The 16626-nt window shown below is 41.1% G+C and overlaps 1 protein-coding gene across 3 annotated transcripts in view; it reads left to right on the top strand.

The window, feature by feature from the left end:
* Positions 1-16626, top strand: part of rgs3a (regulator of G protein signaling 3a) — a 131223-nt gene that overhangs the window by 33326 nt on the left and 81271 nt on the right. For 2 of the 3 annotated variants that reach the window (XM_046374850.1, XM_046374851.1), the window contains exons 9-12: positions 412-479; positions 12586-12667; positions 13690-13795; positions 14394-14832. In XM_046374850.1, the coding sequence (XP_046230806.1) occupies positions 412-479; positions 12586-12667; positions 13690-13795; positions 14394-14832 (695 nt within the window). Of the gene's footprint in view, positions 1-411; positions 480-8409; positions 9257-12585; positions 12668-13689; positions 13796-14393; positions 14833-16626 lie in introns of those variants that run through there. The other variant, XM_046374852.1, reaches the window with a different exon arrangement.

Raw genomic sequence — 16626 nt, 5'->3', positions numbered from 1 at the left:
CTGTGACGGACGGATAATAGAGTGAGAGAGGAGTTTCTTTTCTCTTCTTCACCCCTCCCTCCTTCCCTCCCTCTCACTTGTTCTCACTTCCACTCCTCTCTTGGGCAGTTTGTTGGATTCTTGCATCTTACGGGATTTTCCTTGACTCGGCTGGCCTGTTTTCTTTTTTTCTTTTTTGTTTTTGCCTTTTATGTGCACTCTGAAGTTTGAATCCCAGCCCAGCGAAAGGCTGCTCCAGACAACTGTTGCCATAATTGCTTGTTGTTATCTTTCTGAGTCACTTTTATGGACTCTCAGAACTATTTGAGGACTTTATTTTTGTGCGTTCAGAAGGCTGTTTTGCGTTGGCACAGGGAGAAATGTGCTCCAAAGGCACTGTCTCAGCCCGTGATTCCTTTGTCTACATTTCAGAGGCTGTGCTGTCAAACCATGGTGCTGCCCTCGAGACCAATCGCCCTGAGAATATGCAATGCTTAACAGTAAGTATAATCAAATCTTCTCTAACTATATGTGTGTGCATGTGCATGTGTCGCTGACTTATATCACTGCAGATTTCTGTTCTGGGTGTGGGCACATGTGAACCTGATCAACAGAGATATTTTGGAAGTTCAATAGAGTGTGTGGATGTGTGTAGATACAGTAATCTATTAATTCTATTGCTGTTTGTTGGAAGTTTTGGTGAGTATTTATTTGTACAGGTGCATAATTTATGGATTTCTTTGATTGTTGGTAATTTGCATTTGCTTCTGTTTGTATTATTGTGTTTGCATATGACGTGCGCAATGAATGGATAGGTCTGTGTTTGATACATAAATAGTAATTGACCCGTGACATTGTGCCATGTCCAACAAACTCATCATGCATAAAGATGCCTTCAGTAAGATATTTACTGCCTGAATTCCATGTTACACATTCTCAGCAACCACAGCAACTAATTCAGTCATGCGTTTGAGCTTTGAGCGGTGAATGGAGCTACATGTCATTTCTTGAAAGACAATATCTGTCAAAAGGCTCACTTGCGTGTGGAGAAGAATGATGGTTTGTCATGAGAAAGGAAGAGAGAACTGTGTAGCTGATTGTGAAGGCAGTTTTATGGACACCACAAATCCTTATTTCCCCTCTCATCCTTCACATCTTACGACTTCTCAGTTTTTTCTCAATATTTCAAGTTTGAATTGTCTTTCAAGTCCACTTCCACATTGTAGAGTGTATGGAATCAATTAAAAATGAATGAGGAAGACCACTTAAACTGTTTACAGAGACACTGGAGCGTGACTGATGATACTTTTACCCATTTTACTGATGGGAAGAGGAAACAGTGATTATTTAAGTCAGGATTTGCTTGACAGCAGCAGTAATGACAAAAACAACAGGAATGTAACCATATTTTCTGTAAAGACTAATAGACCAATGCCTCTTTTTCCCTGTTTGTCCCTCGTTTCCCTACGAACTGCAGTCTCTAGCTCAGCTTGCACTAACACTGGCCTTGGGAGGGGTGAAGACAACCTCATGTCACCTCCTTGACACATGGTTTGGGCAGCAGCTTCTTTGCTCTGTGCTGCACTGGGCGGGTGTATCATTCACTTGCCAGCATTGTTTTGCAGGTTGAATTGCTAGTTAGCATCTCAACAGCATAATGCTTGTTTGTTTTGTTTTATTTTTATTTTTTTGCAAAATGGAGTTATTCTTCTTCATCTGTCGTTACACAGTTTGTTCCCGAGCTTTTAAGCTGTAGCTGTAACAGAACACGATGCTTACAATCATGTCACTGTCCCACTGCCGGCTCAGCTGCAGGTCAGAGACAATACATGCAGGGCCTGTACCCTCCCCTCCCCCCAAAAGCTGAAGCTAAAGAAGCCTTTCTGTAACACATCTGAAGCCTTTTCTCCTTCTCAACAATGAGATTATGTGAATAATTTTGGTTCGAATAAGGAAACTTTAGTCAAACTCCATGATTTGTGCTTGTGTCATAGTGTTTAATAACAACATGTCCATGCAGTTGAATCAAGTGTGCTTGTTGTACTTTGGCAGCAGGATTAAAATTAAAAAATGAAATATTTCCTTTGATTGTTGTTTGTAGACCAGAAGTTATAAATTTTGACATTGACTTCGAACTGATTTTGGAAGTGAGGCAAACTAGCGCTACCACAGCTATTTATTTATCTTTATTTATTTATTTATAACCGATCATGTATAACATTAAATATAATTGTACCTGTTTGATGCATTGAAACAGAGTTAGCCTAAAGCTAATTTTCATCTGCGGTCTCCTCACAATTAAAACTTCCACAATGTGGCAGAACAGCACTAAGCAAACTAGACAAACAAGATAAAACACATAATATAGATTACACACCGTGGCGTATCACACACACACACACACACACACACTCACACCTTGCCAGCTCCATGATTGAGGCAGAACATATAATGTGCAGAGTCGTTGGTTACAAGTCATTCATGTCATACAGGGGAGCAGATAATCACGTCTTACTTCCAGAAGAGTTCTTCTTCTTTCGTTATTCGCTGAGTTATTTGACCCATCACGATAGGATTGCCTTGTTGGCTGTGAGTGTTGCATCTTTTCTGATGCTTTTGTTCACACTGTAGCCGTGGGGGGGGGGGGGGGGGGGGGGATTTATGCCTCTTTGGTTTACTGTGTACTCAGCTGGCAATTTTCCAGAGTGACTTTCATCGAAAACTGACTCTGGTTCCTTTTCCCACATGATGCTAACATGGATAATACTTCAGAAGATTCACTTTTACAGGTTATGATGCATGTGTGACAGCGGTTATATTTAGTTAGGGCTACTGCCATAACACCAGATACTTTTTTTTTCCTTGTCTAGCATGAAGGGAATACAACCCTGTGTTGTAGAATGACAAATGAAGCTTGAAGTTTGAAATAGTATCTACCCTTAATGGGTATTTCTGTGACACATTGCTTGTCTGCAACACCATGTACTTGTTACAAATGGTACTTTTATGAAGCATAAATGTCATAAAGACTGTACATAAGCACTTAAAAAAAGGGAAGTAAACAGCTTTCAATCTAACTACACCCTTGTGGCAGATTTTTCTACAGCATATTGTCAAAAAAAAAGAAGAAAAGAAACAACCGGCAGAGCACTTCAACACAAGCAACAGTCTAATGAAACATACTGAAAGACCATAAGCACAGAGACAGTGGAAACCGCAACCACACACGGCCTGGCCGTCTGTTATAAGACAAATGCCTCAATCTGCTCCAAATGTGCTTGCCACAAACAAGAAAGAATTTACATTCACACTCAGCAGTGGAGCCCTAAACCTTCCAATCATACGAACTGCTTACAGGACAAAATGCAGCAGAACAGGTAATAGCTACAATCATGGGACTAACCACATAAGCAAAGTTGGATTGAAATGAAAGCCAAGCTTGACTTTAGTGTCTTTTTAGTTGTGTAATTTGTTTCATAATAACTGTTGCGCTGTTGGAATGACTTAAATATGATTCCCTGTGGGGTCATGCCATGTCAGCCCGTTTCTATACGGTACAGATTTGTTCATAATGACAGGTAAGGTAATTGCTAGCTGGATTATGTTCAGTGTTTTTTCATTTTGTACCTCACAGAAGTAGTAGGGTACAAAGCGCAGAACCTTTTCCCTTAAGTCTGAGGTTTGCGTCCTGACTCTTGTGTGTGCTTAGCTTTAGGGAACAAAAACACTCGGGTTCAGGTTAAAACAGTTGACTAATGCTCTAGTTGCAGTGAGTTATATTGTGAGAACACACAGAAGATATGTAAAAAAAAATTTACTGATATGTTCAGTCAAATGTCATTGTGACTTGCCACATAGACTAATTAACAGCATTTCCTAATTATCTTAATAGAGAACATAATCTGACTGGCATTATGATTCATCCAAATTGTAGGTTCTGTTTTAAATTACTTGTATATAAACACAATTTCAGGGTGGCCTATGCAGTGGAGGTTCTGTCACTGTTACACAATTATGAGCTGCTTCTCAAAACAAAAATTATAACAAACATTTCAACCTTCTTCAGAAATACCCAATGAATCAAATCTTAAAACTTTTGTAGTTTAAATTTGATCCTGTATTTTGCGGTACAGGCTAGTGAAGAGGGAAAGTAATTGGTTTTAAATCACCAAACTGGACATTGTTTGGCCTACGTACAACGGATCGGTATGACAGTGGAACAAATATCCGTGTTGCTTTTGAATCACTCCAGGATGTAAACTCTGTGGAAAGCAGTGGTCATATGGACTTACTGTAGCCAAGAAGCCTGACTGGACAGGATTAGACAGAGAAACTCATTTTAATTTCAGTTTTCACACTCTCTTCCTCTCTCTAAACATAATGTAGGTCTCTCTCACACACACACAGAAACACAAGTCAGGGATTATTTATCTCACAAAGTGCTGCATTTGAGCCTGTTCCTTTTGTTAATACTTCCTATACCTGATGCACTGTACTTAGCTCGCAGAATGTTTAATTTTGTGTTTTTTGCCGCACAGCTGTTGCATTCCTTACATTGCTAGCAGAATAACTATCCTACGCCCTGTGTCAAGAGTCTGAGCAGCTTTTGAAGTGGCTTGGAAGGTGAAGAGGGCAGTAATGATGTGGCGCAGCATTAAGATGGAAAAGTTTTACATCCGTATTTGTGAATGCTCCTTTCCTCTCTCCTTCCTCTACCCTCCCTCCCCTCTCCTTCTTGTTCTCTCTCTTCCTCTTTATCTCCCGGTGAATCAAAGTAACAGATGATTGTGCGGTTTGTGTGGGACAGTCTCAGGGGAGAGTTAAGGGGAGGAGGGGGGAGCACATTCACAGACTAAATTAACAGAGAATGGAAAACCTTTTAGACTTTCTCCTCTTTTCTGTACTCCTTTTCTGTTGCCCTGTCCTTGCTCCATTCCAGACCGTTGCGTATTTCCTCCTTCACTGTTGTGGCCTGGTCCTCCTCCTCCTCCTCCACTTTTTTCCCTGTCTTTTCTCCCACTGTCACCTCATGGCCATCGCCCCCACTACACAGAAAGGCCTGTGTTATCATTAACTGACCACTCTTTGCCTACTCACACATTTTATGGTGTTTGATGATGGCCTTACACATGAATTATTTCAGTGATTTACACAGAGCTCACTGAAGGCTTTTGGACACTTCAGATGTTGTTGAAGATAATACTTGTTATCCACAAAGGAATGTCCCTCAGAAACAACAAGACAATTTCATTTTTCATTTCTGCTGAGCACATTTTTACAACCTGCTGCAGCTTACTCGTTTAAAATGATTGTTCTTGTGTATTTAGATAATTATGAGCTGTTTGAGAGAAATTATGCTTTAAAAAATGTCACACCAATCAAGTTCTGTTGTTCTGTGTCTTCTGAATCTGAATGTCTACGGTGTTCCTGTGGTTTGCTTTTTAAGATGATGTAGGCAAGAATTATTGGCATTTGGGATAAATACTAGTCACTGCTGTAGTCCGTCGAAGAAGTGACATTTTGTGATGTGACGTGAGACTGCAGCTTCAAATCAATGTGATCTTTAGAGAAACTAAACTTCCTTTCAAAAAGTCTATCATTGTGTGTGTTATCTTATAGGCACTTAGTTGAAGTAAACAAAGATATGTTGGCCTGTGAGAAAACATCCTGAAATATGAAAATCTTCAAAATGTTGGATTGAAAAGAAATTGTTCTTCTTACTTCATAGCAATGATCGCCTGCACCAGAGACTAGACATAAAGCATAACATGAAATAATCTCCTCAGTCGTCATGTCACCATTTGCAAATCATGTTTACATGCGAAAAAAAATATATCTGCTTGTGTCATTGTCAGAGAGCAGGGATCTCATGAATATAAACAGTAGTTGCACCCCGGACAACATGCCCCCCCCCCCCCCCCCCCCACACCCCCGCTGCATCACTCTGCTTGTCGGCTAGCATTAGCTCCAGAAGCATCTCTGTGAAAATGGGTCTGACGCTTCTGTCTGACGGGAAAGATGGGAAGGAAGGGTGAGGTGAGCTGAAAAGAGGACAGTGAGGTTAGATTTTCTGGCTGGTGTCTCAGAATGACTGAAGAATGGTTAGTTTTACTGCCAGAGAACATCCCTTTGTGAGTATTTTAGGCCCAGGGGCCTTGCTGCTCCTAACCCTCGTGTGTCCTGTGCTCAATGCAGGATGTATGAGTGCTTATCCTTGCTCCGAGCTATTCAGCTTCGTCTTTTAGTTTGGAATAAGTTACAGTTGCAGTAGATGGGATGCGCATAGCTATGGTGTTTATCACAGTGTATGGACTCCTTTGGCTCAGGGGTGAGAGTGAGTCACCCGTTGGTCTTAGGGTTGTTCCATCCCTTCCAACTCCTCTCCACATCTGGAGTAAGACCCTCAACCCCAAATTGTTCCAGATGGCCAATGCGTTGCAATGCAGATCTGCTGCCATAAATGTGTTGGTGTGTGTAAGCATGGATGCATTCTAAGAGATCTTTGTATTACTCTTTGTAGTACTTGAAAAGCATGACTCTATAGTTGGCAATGCCGGTCTGTCGATTGGTTGCCTCATTTGTCCAGTTCTTTGGTTTAAGACCAAACACCTGCCAAACTAACCTCAGTCATAGCCTCTTTGAGATGTTTGCCTCAGTGTCAGTTAGTAAAGGTAGAATGCTAACATGTTAATAAAATGTTGAACATTGTAAGTGTATTGTTGACCCTTGTTGACCTGTTAAGTCCTTTGAAGTGCACTAAAATGTGTATTTTGCTTGATTTGACTCTCAGATTTATAAAGGTATTTATAAAACCTGATTTGCATTTGTAGAAGTCTAGCTTAAGTATTCTAAGGTTGAAAACATGTGGTTGCTCTTTGAGGTCTTCAGTCATTTAACTCTGTCTCATATTGTCCTGTGCCACCACCTTGTTGGAGCTGCAGTGAAGCAATGAATCTATATCCCTTTCACAGTTTTGATTTTATATACAGCCTGAGATGTGACCCTGAACTTGGCCTTAGACCCAACTTGTGTGTTCACTGGCTTAGAAGACGCCTCCTCTTTTGATAGCTGTTTATTCAGGTCAAAGTGAGAGAGAGAGAGAGCGAGAGGGAGAGAGGGAGATCCCACACTATTAAACACCAGATTGGTCTTGTCTGGCTCCCAGACAAGCTTTTCAAACTCTTCTTTCACTCCTCTCCCTAAGACATGCTTTCTTCTCTCCCTTTCTTCTCTCCCATCTAATCCGTCCTTCTGCCTATTTAGAGGTGAACAGCTCAGCATGAAAGAGAGAGAAAGTGTTTTTTGTGTGCTTGACGGGTAACCCTCGCCCTTTTGAAAAGGCAAACAGGGAAAAGCTGCCATTACCACTGGCATGAAGGGATCTTAAGACAACGGCCTTCTCTGCCACTTTATTAGCACTCCAGAGACTAGGGCAGCATTGCTCCTCTTTCACCCCACTCTTTCTCCATCACATCTCCATGTTTCAGTCTATGAGCCAGACATCCAAATGATAAAAAGGAAAAGAGGCAAGCAGCGAATTAATGGGGTTGCTAGGGGTTAGACTGGCCACTGTTTTAGCTGTAAATTAACAGGCTTTCTCTTGCACTGCTGCCGAGCAGTTTGTTGTTATCTGCTTTGCAGATTAAAACCTTTTTCCCAGGCATACGGATATTGAAAATAAAAATAAAAGTGATGTTTGGATAACTGGAAGAGGAGGGGGGGATTGTCAGAGAGTTGCAGACGTGTGAATTTCCGTCCCGTGCTGTTGAGGGTGAGGGGGAGCAGCTGAAAGGAAAAGCAGAGGAAATATGGAAGCTGAAAACATAACAAACAAGCATAATGTCTGGACGGAGAGTCCTGAGTATGGTAGCTAAGGTGGAAATGTCTGATGAGGGGTAAAGTCTGATGAGGTATGCGTGTATCTGTGTTACGCATGTGCCCAAACAATGCAGCTGGCACTCTTTTTGTTTCTTATTATTTGGTCTTTGTTTTGTTTTTGTTGTTGGAAAAGTGTTTAGAAGTTGTAAACAATCAAACATTTCAGTGTAGTTTACAGAGCAAATGCGGTCCGAGAGTTCACCACACTGTTACAAGTTTCCAGACTCAAACCTGCTCATCAGCTACTAAAAATCCTGCCTTTCTCCCTCTAATTCACACATACCTCTTCTTTACCACCAACATTAGTCACTACAGTGTATATTTGCAAATGACTGAGATCTATAGCACCTCTCACAGCCTCATAGTGTGGAACCAGGAAGCAAACTGGCCTTATCGGGGGCAGACACACAAAGCTGTCCTGGCTGTGGGGTGACGAGGTATGCGTAAGTGCATGTGTGTGTGTATGTGTGTGGACGGGGGTGGCGGTGGGAGGCACTTCCTCCTATTCTTCTGCTGTTGAAGAGTTCCCATGAGCGCCCCTGCCAGGAGCTACAGTGTGGCCTGACCAGGCCGAGCCAGCGCCAGTCTCGCCTACATGACGCCGCCGCACACTCTCACACAGCTGATCTCAGGAGCTACTGCAGTCGCTGCTGTTCAGGCCATAGGGCAAGGAGCTGGACAGTGTCAATCGGGACAAAAGAAATGCGAGAAAAGTTAAATGAATGAAGAAGGCGAAAAAGGGAAGACTGAACTGAAGTTTTAAAAGAGCCAAGAGGAGGACATGAAGCTGTGGATGAAATGATCCAGACTCATAAAAATTTGCATGGGGGAATGTGCATAGGTGACTGGAGTCGTTAGTTACAAGCCTTGAATGGATAATAGTGCATTTGGAGGTCAATGGCATTGTGACGCCAATTTTGCAGAAAGGACTGTCGAATCTTCACTCATTTGGGGAAAGTTGATGTGGAGTGAAGGCCAGTTTGGCTGAAAAGTCCCCAAGGACACATTTTTCATACGCTTTTCTAGTCTTTTTTTTTTAGCAAGGTGAGACACAGTATTATTATCCAGAGCCACCTCAGCTGGACTGTCACCTGGAAGCCTGACATTTTGAACACTGGAAGACTGGGCAGCTGCCACTGTCGAGATGATTCATAACACACTTAAATCTGCTCAGCCATCGGAGCACAGCCCCAGGAGCACGCACTCAGCGGCACAAAGGAGGCTGTGGAGATACTCGGGCTGCAGGAGGGCCGGCCAGGTGGAAAGTCACCGCCGCAGTGTGTGCGTGCTGGCTGCGGACTTGAATACTGGAGAAGGAGGTGGAGGAGGAGGAGGTGGAGGTGTGATGCACACTATCCACGGACTGTGTCACCTCTGCATCGGATGTAGGCTTCCCCAGGTGTGTTTGTGCTCCAGAGAGTTATGCAAGGGATGTGAGGAAGAGACAGGGAACAGTTTGACAGTTACAGTCTCTGAATAATAATTTCATGATTAATTTGCAACAGATTATTCAAGTTCCATCATCCATTAAAATACAATATCTTTGTGATCATGATATTTTGCTATTGCTGTAGAGAAGAAAATATGGTTTCAACTACATGTCCAGCACTTGTGGAAAGGAATAATTGTCTGTGAGTGTAGGAGATTTAAGAGATGTGTGTTTCTTTAGAGGGAAGAACAAGCCCTCTATCCTCTACATTATTTATCCTTCACATTGTGAGAGGAAGATAGCAGGAGTGGACTGGCCTTACGTAAGCCACTTTATGGACTGAATCTGAATTGCACATTAAAAGAAATTGGAAATCAAATACGATGAAACAGAGTATAATGTAGTTCCCCCTGGAGAGAGCAAAATATGAAAATACGAATAAATTTGTACATTTTTAAGAGACAGAAAACAGTTTGTGAATATTTGTAAGTCTGGGCTTAGATGACAAAAATACAGAATGACAATTTAAGTTGTGTGTATGGCTTCTGGTTGGTAGATTTTATTAAGACATATACTGTTATCATCAGATGGAGGTTGAAAGGGGTTCTGCTCTTAGCTTCATGCAGTCACCTTTAAAAGGATGGTGGGACACTGAGGCATGATTGTAAAAAGGGAAAAGTTCTGAAACACATGCATGAACACATACACACATGGGCTAAAGGGTTTTGTCCTTTGGGTCCATCTAACTTTACTGCAGGAAAGTTAACATCTTAGTCTGGTCTGTACTCTCACAGTCCCTTTGATTGTATTATTAATTCATCACGAAAGCCCTGTTCATACAATTTGAATATTTAATGTATGCTATAAACTTTTCCCATTCATCTATCTTCATTCATTTTCAGTAATACATCTTGTGATTTATGCACTGAAGAAAAATGCTCCCTTAAAAGAACATTCACTCTGGTTTCTTGCATTATTCCCAGGCTAGTCTCCTCTGTTCTGCTCCAGTTTGAAAATAATCCCTCTGCTTTCATTTACAAGTGTAAAAGGGGGCATGGAACTGCTTCCTCCAGGCAGACCAAAGGAGTCCAAGTGGTTAGACGCAACTATGCTTACAAATTGAACTAATGCTGTTAAAGTCTCTGAAGTTCAGATGAATCGGTCCAAATTAGGCAGCTCTTAGAGTTCCCTTAAAAAGGGCACAACAGCTAAAGTCATGCTTGATAAAAAGAAAGAAATAGACAAGACAGAAGGATGAGGCGTGATGGGTGGATGTCTCTCTTAAATATCTGTTCATTTTGAGTCAGAGTCTTTTCAGCATTTTCTTTCACGTTAAATTTCTGGTCCTTCTGAATGCTTCGTTTGTTCTTCCTTAATTCCAGTGAAATGTTTTCTTTTTTCCATGCCGTCTGTCCCTCTGTTTGTCTCTGTCATCTCTTCTGTCTCTGCCATTTTTCACAGTCCCACTGCCCTCTTTTATCACCATTTAATCTTTTATCCCTGTTTTGCATCTTTTCATCTCTCTCCAGTCAGTTTCCGTTCATCTCACACAGCTCGACTTGAGAATAATTCGTTTGAATCCCTCTATCTTCATACAAAAATATGCACACAGACTGTGCAGGGAAACCGTACACCTTTTCACACAGTTATGAATGAAAATGGGGAGTCACACATCCACCCATGTGTGTACATATACAGGTGCTTCGGTGGTGTTTGTATGTAATGACCTGCAATACTCTCAGTAACAACAGTTAGAAAGATAAGATCCTACTGACTTTATGAGATAGTTAATCAAGACTCAGGCACATCAAAGAGTACAACAACAAGACAATCGTAATTTCTTATTCTTATTCTTTATCAGAATTCTTTATTTTTTTAGCAGTGTCATGAGGTAGACTGAGAGAAATTCTTGGGATGAAGGATAGAGAATATGGTGAATGAATTGTGGCCCTAAACAGTGTGACATGGGGCACATAAAGTCGGTGGACTATAAGAAACTGCAATCATAGCCGACATTTTAGGGTCATCACAAGCTTCGGGCCCCTGAATAATCACCGTATTTCTTCAAGTCACTGCGTCTTGCTCGTGGGTAGACAGTAATTTCAGCATATATATATGTGGTTTTCCTCTGCTAGAGACAGAAAGGCAGAAGGATGAGGGGGTGGAGTTGAGCGGGGTTGGCTATGTGTTTTGGGCCCCTGGTTGTCAGCAGATGAGATGGAAAGTTGAAATGTTTTGGATGGAACTATGTTGATTTTGGCTCAAACTACCGGGCACAGGTACCAAATGTTTGACATTGCGGGGTCAAAGAGAAAGCGAGACAATGGGAGCGAGCCATCAGCATTGTCTCTCTGCGTGTGTGTTTGTACGTGTGCATGTTTGAATTTGGTATGTTTGAGTGTTCACGTTGTATTTTAAAATAATTCATCCTAGCGTTGAGATTTGCCGAACTTCAAGCGTACATCCTTGATTGGACACCGGATTCCTGTAATGATTGTCCATCTCTGTTTTTCATATAAAACTGAATTGAAATACTGATTACTGACTTACATTTGTATACGTCGAAAAGTATGGGATACACCAGTAGCAACAGTTGGACGGAGATACAGTGCTTCAGAAAGGATTTACAGTCCTTTACTCTCTTGTGTGGAGCTGTTCGCTAAGAAAATATTCTGAGAGTGGAAACTCATAAAAAAACTCATAATTTTAATTTTAATCTTTTTTTTTTTTAGCAGTCTCATGATGACACATATTACAACACACGAAATTATTTTTATTGTTGTGTTTATAATAATAATTTACTCGTTCTCTGTTTTCACAAATTCTTGACGTCAGTAGGACTAACCTGGAAAAATAACAGTTTAAACAGATTCACTCTTCACAGTATTGTGTACTATAATAAGCAGTTGTGTACTGTACTACTGGATTATTGTTTCTGCATACCACCTGTACACTGTTAAAGAAGTATATGTGAGTAAATAGGCAATTCACTTTCAGCATATTCACTACATTCAGTTCTTCCCCGACAACTGGACAAAGAATGTCCTTCCTCCATCTCTCCGAGTTGTTTTTCCCACTAACTCAGCTACTTGGGTTTACCAGGAAACTGCTGTCAAGACAGTTTTAATAGGAAGTAGGAGTGGAATAGAAATCTACTTAATTGTCCTGCAGGAAGGAGGTTGACTATTTTGCCAGTGTGCTACTTTTGGTTCCTCAGCTACAGGGAGGAGAGAGACAGAGGTCCTATCTTTCGATCACTAAATGACTCTATGTTGTGTGTGTGTGTGTGTTTTGTGCAGGTGACCATCCTTCGAGGAAAGGATGGATATGGCTTCACCATCTGCTCGGATTCCCCTGTGAGGGTGCAGGCTGTTGATCCAGGCAAGTTTTGCACGCACACGTCATTTTAAATGAAACTCTTCTTAAGAAAAAGAGGTTGCTGTTTAAATTTTTACGTCCTTTCTTTTCTGCTCTGTCTTCAGGACTCTGTCTTTAATTTGAACCTTGAACCTTAATTTGAACTTTTTTAATTTCTTGAAATATTAACTTACATTTCTGAAGAATATTCTACTACCAGTACCCCAAATTATACATTTTAAAAAGCATGAAAAGCATTCATAAACAAGATTTGACTGTAATACTTTCTGGTTTAAAATGTTGTTTTTCATTTTCACTTGCAGGACTGCCAAGAAATCAGTTTTAATTTTAATAATATTTGTGATATGAACTTGGCTTGAGATTCACTGTTATACAATATATAAAATATATGGTGGCAAAGCAGGTAGATGATCTGCTTTTTAAGACAAAAAATATAGATTTTTTTTCCTATTTTCCACTTTAAAGGCACTAGAATATGTAAATAAAAAGGTAATGGCTTATATTCCTGTGAAAGCTGCTTTCGCTTCACATCGATTGACCTCGGTTTTGAAGTGTTTCATGAATGCAACTTGCATCATGAAAATTTCATGACACTTGTGGGCAGTTAATTTTTTATTTCGCTGGTCGCTGCTTGGAGAATTACCATGAACATCGGCTCAGTCAGCGGGGTGTTGCAGTTAATAGGGAACCTGTCTGTCAAATGGAGGAGTTGGAGTCAAGCCCCCAAGTTGGCGGGCTTCCTCCCCGCTGCCATGTGTCTGAACAAGATGCTCTATCGAGCTGACCACATCCGTGCTGTGGAGAGATGAGAGGGAATGCTAACAAAATTTCACCAGATTCTCTGAGCATCTTAATATCAAATTATTATTGTATTATTTCATCTGTACAGTAGTTTCACTATTCTGTATCCCCGGTACTTGCAAAACAAGCTGGATGCTTAAATTAGCGATTCAACCCTGCTAGCATGAATGGCACAGGGGAGCGTGTAATGATATGAACTTTTTCTTTTCTCTTCACATTGGCAGGGGGTCCGGCAGATCAGGCAGGTCTGCAGCAGTTGGACACTCTCCTGCAGCTTAACGGTCAGCCAGTGGAGCAGTGGAAATGTGTGGACTTAGCCCATGCTATCAGGTAATGAGTCCAACACAAAAGAGGATTGTGGGTGAATTTACACCAGGCTGTTGGAGAATCCTTTTCATAGGCTTATTCAGGACTCAGAGTGATTTGTAATGATTATGTGATTGAGAGTTAATTTTGCCATCATGATTAACCTAAAGACAAAGTTGGCCCATTCTTAAATATATGGCTGCCTGAACAAGGCATGCAAATTCTAAACATTGTTGAATTCAGACAAAGATTGTAGCCAATAAGAACTGAGTTTCTGGTGAGATGAGCTGGAACTGGAATGACTGATGATGTTGTGATGATGAAGATAAGATGGGCCTTGACTATCAGGAGTCAACAACATGCCCCGTTCTTTCCTTATTGAATTATCACACTTTTATGATTCAGTTAATTTTCATAATAGAATTATGCAGATTTCTGTCAGTATTGTGACTTTTTTGAATTCTTGCATTTTAAATGTGCAAATACAATCATTTTCAGCTACATGAAAACAGTTCTAAATTGATACTGCTTACACACAGATTCGTGTGCAGTTGATTTACAAAGTTTCTGCTTTTACACTCATCCAGATTTTGTTCATCGTCATCTGTCTTTCTTGTTGTAGAAACAGCGCCAATGAAATCACGGTGGTGGTGTGGCGCACAGGCCCGTCAGCTAAGCCTAATTTTGAGGGCCTCATCCACCGGCCCTCTTACAAGCCCTCAACCTCCACTTCAAACTATGATGCCCCATCACCCCCTACTCGCAGGCGCATACCAGATGTTGGCACCAGCAAAACCCCACCGGCCGTGCCGCCTCTCCCAGCCCACCACCGTGCCACGGCCGCCCGCAGGCTGCTGGTCAATGGCTCAGAAGCTGGAAATAGCAGCGGCATAGGCGTAGGGACGATGGGGTGGGGGGCCCAGGGAGGGTCGTCTGAGGAGCTGGATGGGAAACCACGACACTTCCACCACCCTCACACTGCCACACTGAAGGGTACCAGAGTGAAGGCGTCCAACGGGGACAACTACATCATCCTGGCCCCCATCAATCCCGGAAGCCAGGTACCGCAAACTGGTGGTGGGCTGCATCTTCATCATCTTCTTCGTCCTCCCCATCCTCACCACGGTCATATGGTGGCTCATCCTAGATATGTCTCCTTACCTTACATCCCTGGTGCTGATAGATAGATGGACTGTATATACAATATGTGTGGCCCATGTGGGTTACTGCCTTTGCTCTGATTTGTGCTTCAAGACATGTTTTGACACCCTGCATACACTACATAGGTCAGTGTAATATAGATAAGAAGTAATAGACTGCAAGAGGAGACAATAACATATAACATGTAGCTGTCAATAATATTTTGTATGCCTGTACTATGTGAAGCTTTGGCAGTATTTCTTTTATTACATTCTACAAACTAAGCACGGTTCATATTCGAAAAACAATGCATACTGTATGTAACAGACATAAATTAACTTGAGAGAATACAATATAGAAGCCATCTGTATGCCATGAATTATACATCAGTATTTTAAAAATCTATAACATCTCAGCAAGAGGAAGAATTCAACAAAAAATAGTTTTTTAATGTGTTTTTATGAATATTCACACATTCCAATACTGGCCCACTGCACAATATGCAGTATTTCAATATCACCTGCGTATACATGCACAGTATGACATGTACTGTATATGACATTTTATACAGCATGTGCTTATTTTTTCATGCAGTGACATCATGTATATGAGGTAAAAGATTTGATCATAAAAAACAAATAAAGCAAACCCATTGAATCAAAAAAGACTGAACTGAATTTCTCAGCTAACACAACTCTAACAATACGATACTAATCAATTACCCACCTCGGGATAACAAACATGTTGAACCAAAATATTCAAGATGTGTTTGAGGCTTTATCCCTTCAGCAGTGTCTTTCATCTGTTGCTAAGCCAATAGTGTCTAAATAGTTACTCAAGATTTCCTTTTGCTGTACTATGTAGAGTCGATAGCTAAATTGTCTTATTTGCTTATCTCTCTCTCTCTCTCTCTCTCTGCTTGTAGGTTTATCTCTAACTTGCATCTGTGTGTTCTGTATGTGTGTCTGTGTAGACCTCATGTAGTGTTGATCTTCCTTTTGTGAGTGCTTCTGATATTTAGGTTCAGTTAAGGGACGTTGAGATGAGACTGATTTTTGAAGGAAACACAAAGCAAGATTCAGAGAAATCACAAAAAAAAGAGAATAAGTAAACAGAAAATGAAAGAGAGTAACATGTTCTGGTTAGCCTCTGGAAAAAAAAAAAAGATTAGAGGTGCATGCACATAGAGAGCAAACACTTCCCTTTCAAACTACCAGCACTTCAATCTCAAACAAAAGAGAAGGCAGGGATTTGGTGAGATTTTGTGGTGGCCATCGCAGGCTAAATATACCGAAAGGCCTCTGGAAATGGGTCATGTTGGTGACATATCACACTGACACAATACTCCAGTTCGCAAACAAAGAGGTCTGAAATCCCACACTACAGAAAATATTTATCATGACAGGCCGGCAGAAAAGAATGCTAATGATATGTTTTAAACATTTTGAGGCTTTCCAACCTCTAGTTCACCTACTGCACTAATCTGAACAACATGTGATGTGGTGGCTGCTTTCTATCTTTACTCCGTCAGCTGATTGTAATTTGCTGTGACACGTAGAAACCGCCACTGCCTCACTGAGTCCACCTCAAATAAAACTGGGCTCAGCTGAATCCGGCACACTGAATTCAATGTCATGTGAGAAAGTATGCATGAGCAGCACAGAAAAAGAAAGCGTAGGAGACAAATGTACAGTATATTTTCTTAATATATTCTC

The sequence above is a fragment of the Scatophagus argus genome, chromosome 20 (genome assembly GCF_020382885.2).
Source record: "Scatophagus argus isolate fScaArg1 chromosome 20, fScaArg1.pri, whole genome shotgun sequence".
NCBI classification, from domain to species: Eukaryota; Metazoa; Chordata; class Actinopteri; family Scatophagidae; genus Scatophagus; species Scatophagus argus.
This window is presented reverse-complemented; position numbering and strand designations above follow the sequence as displayed.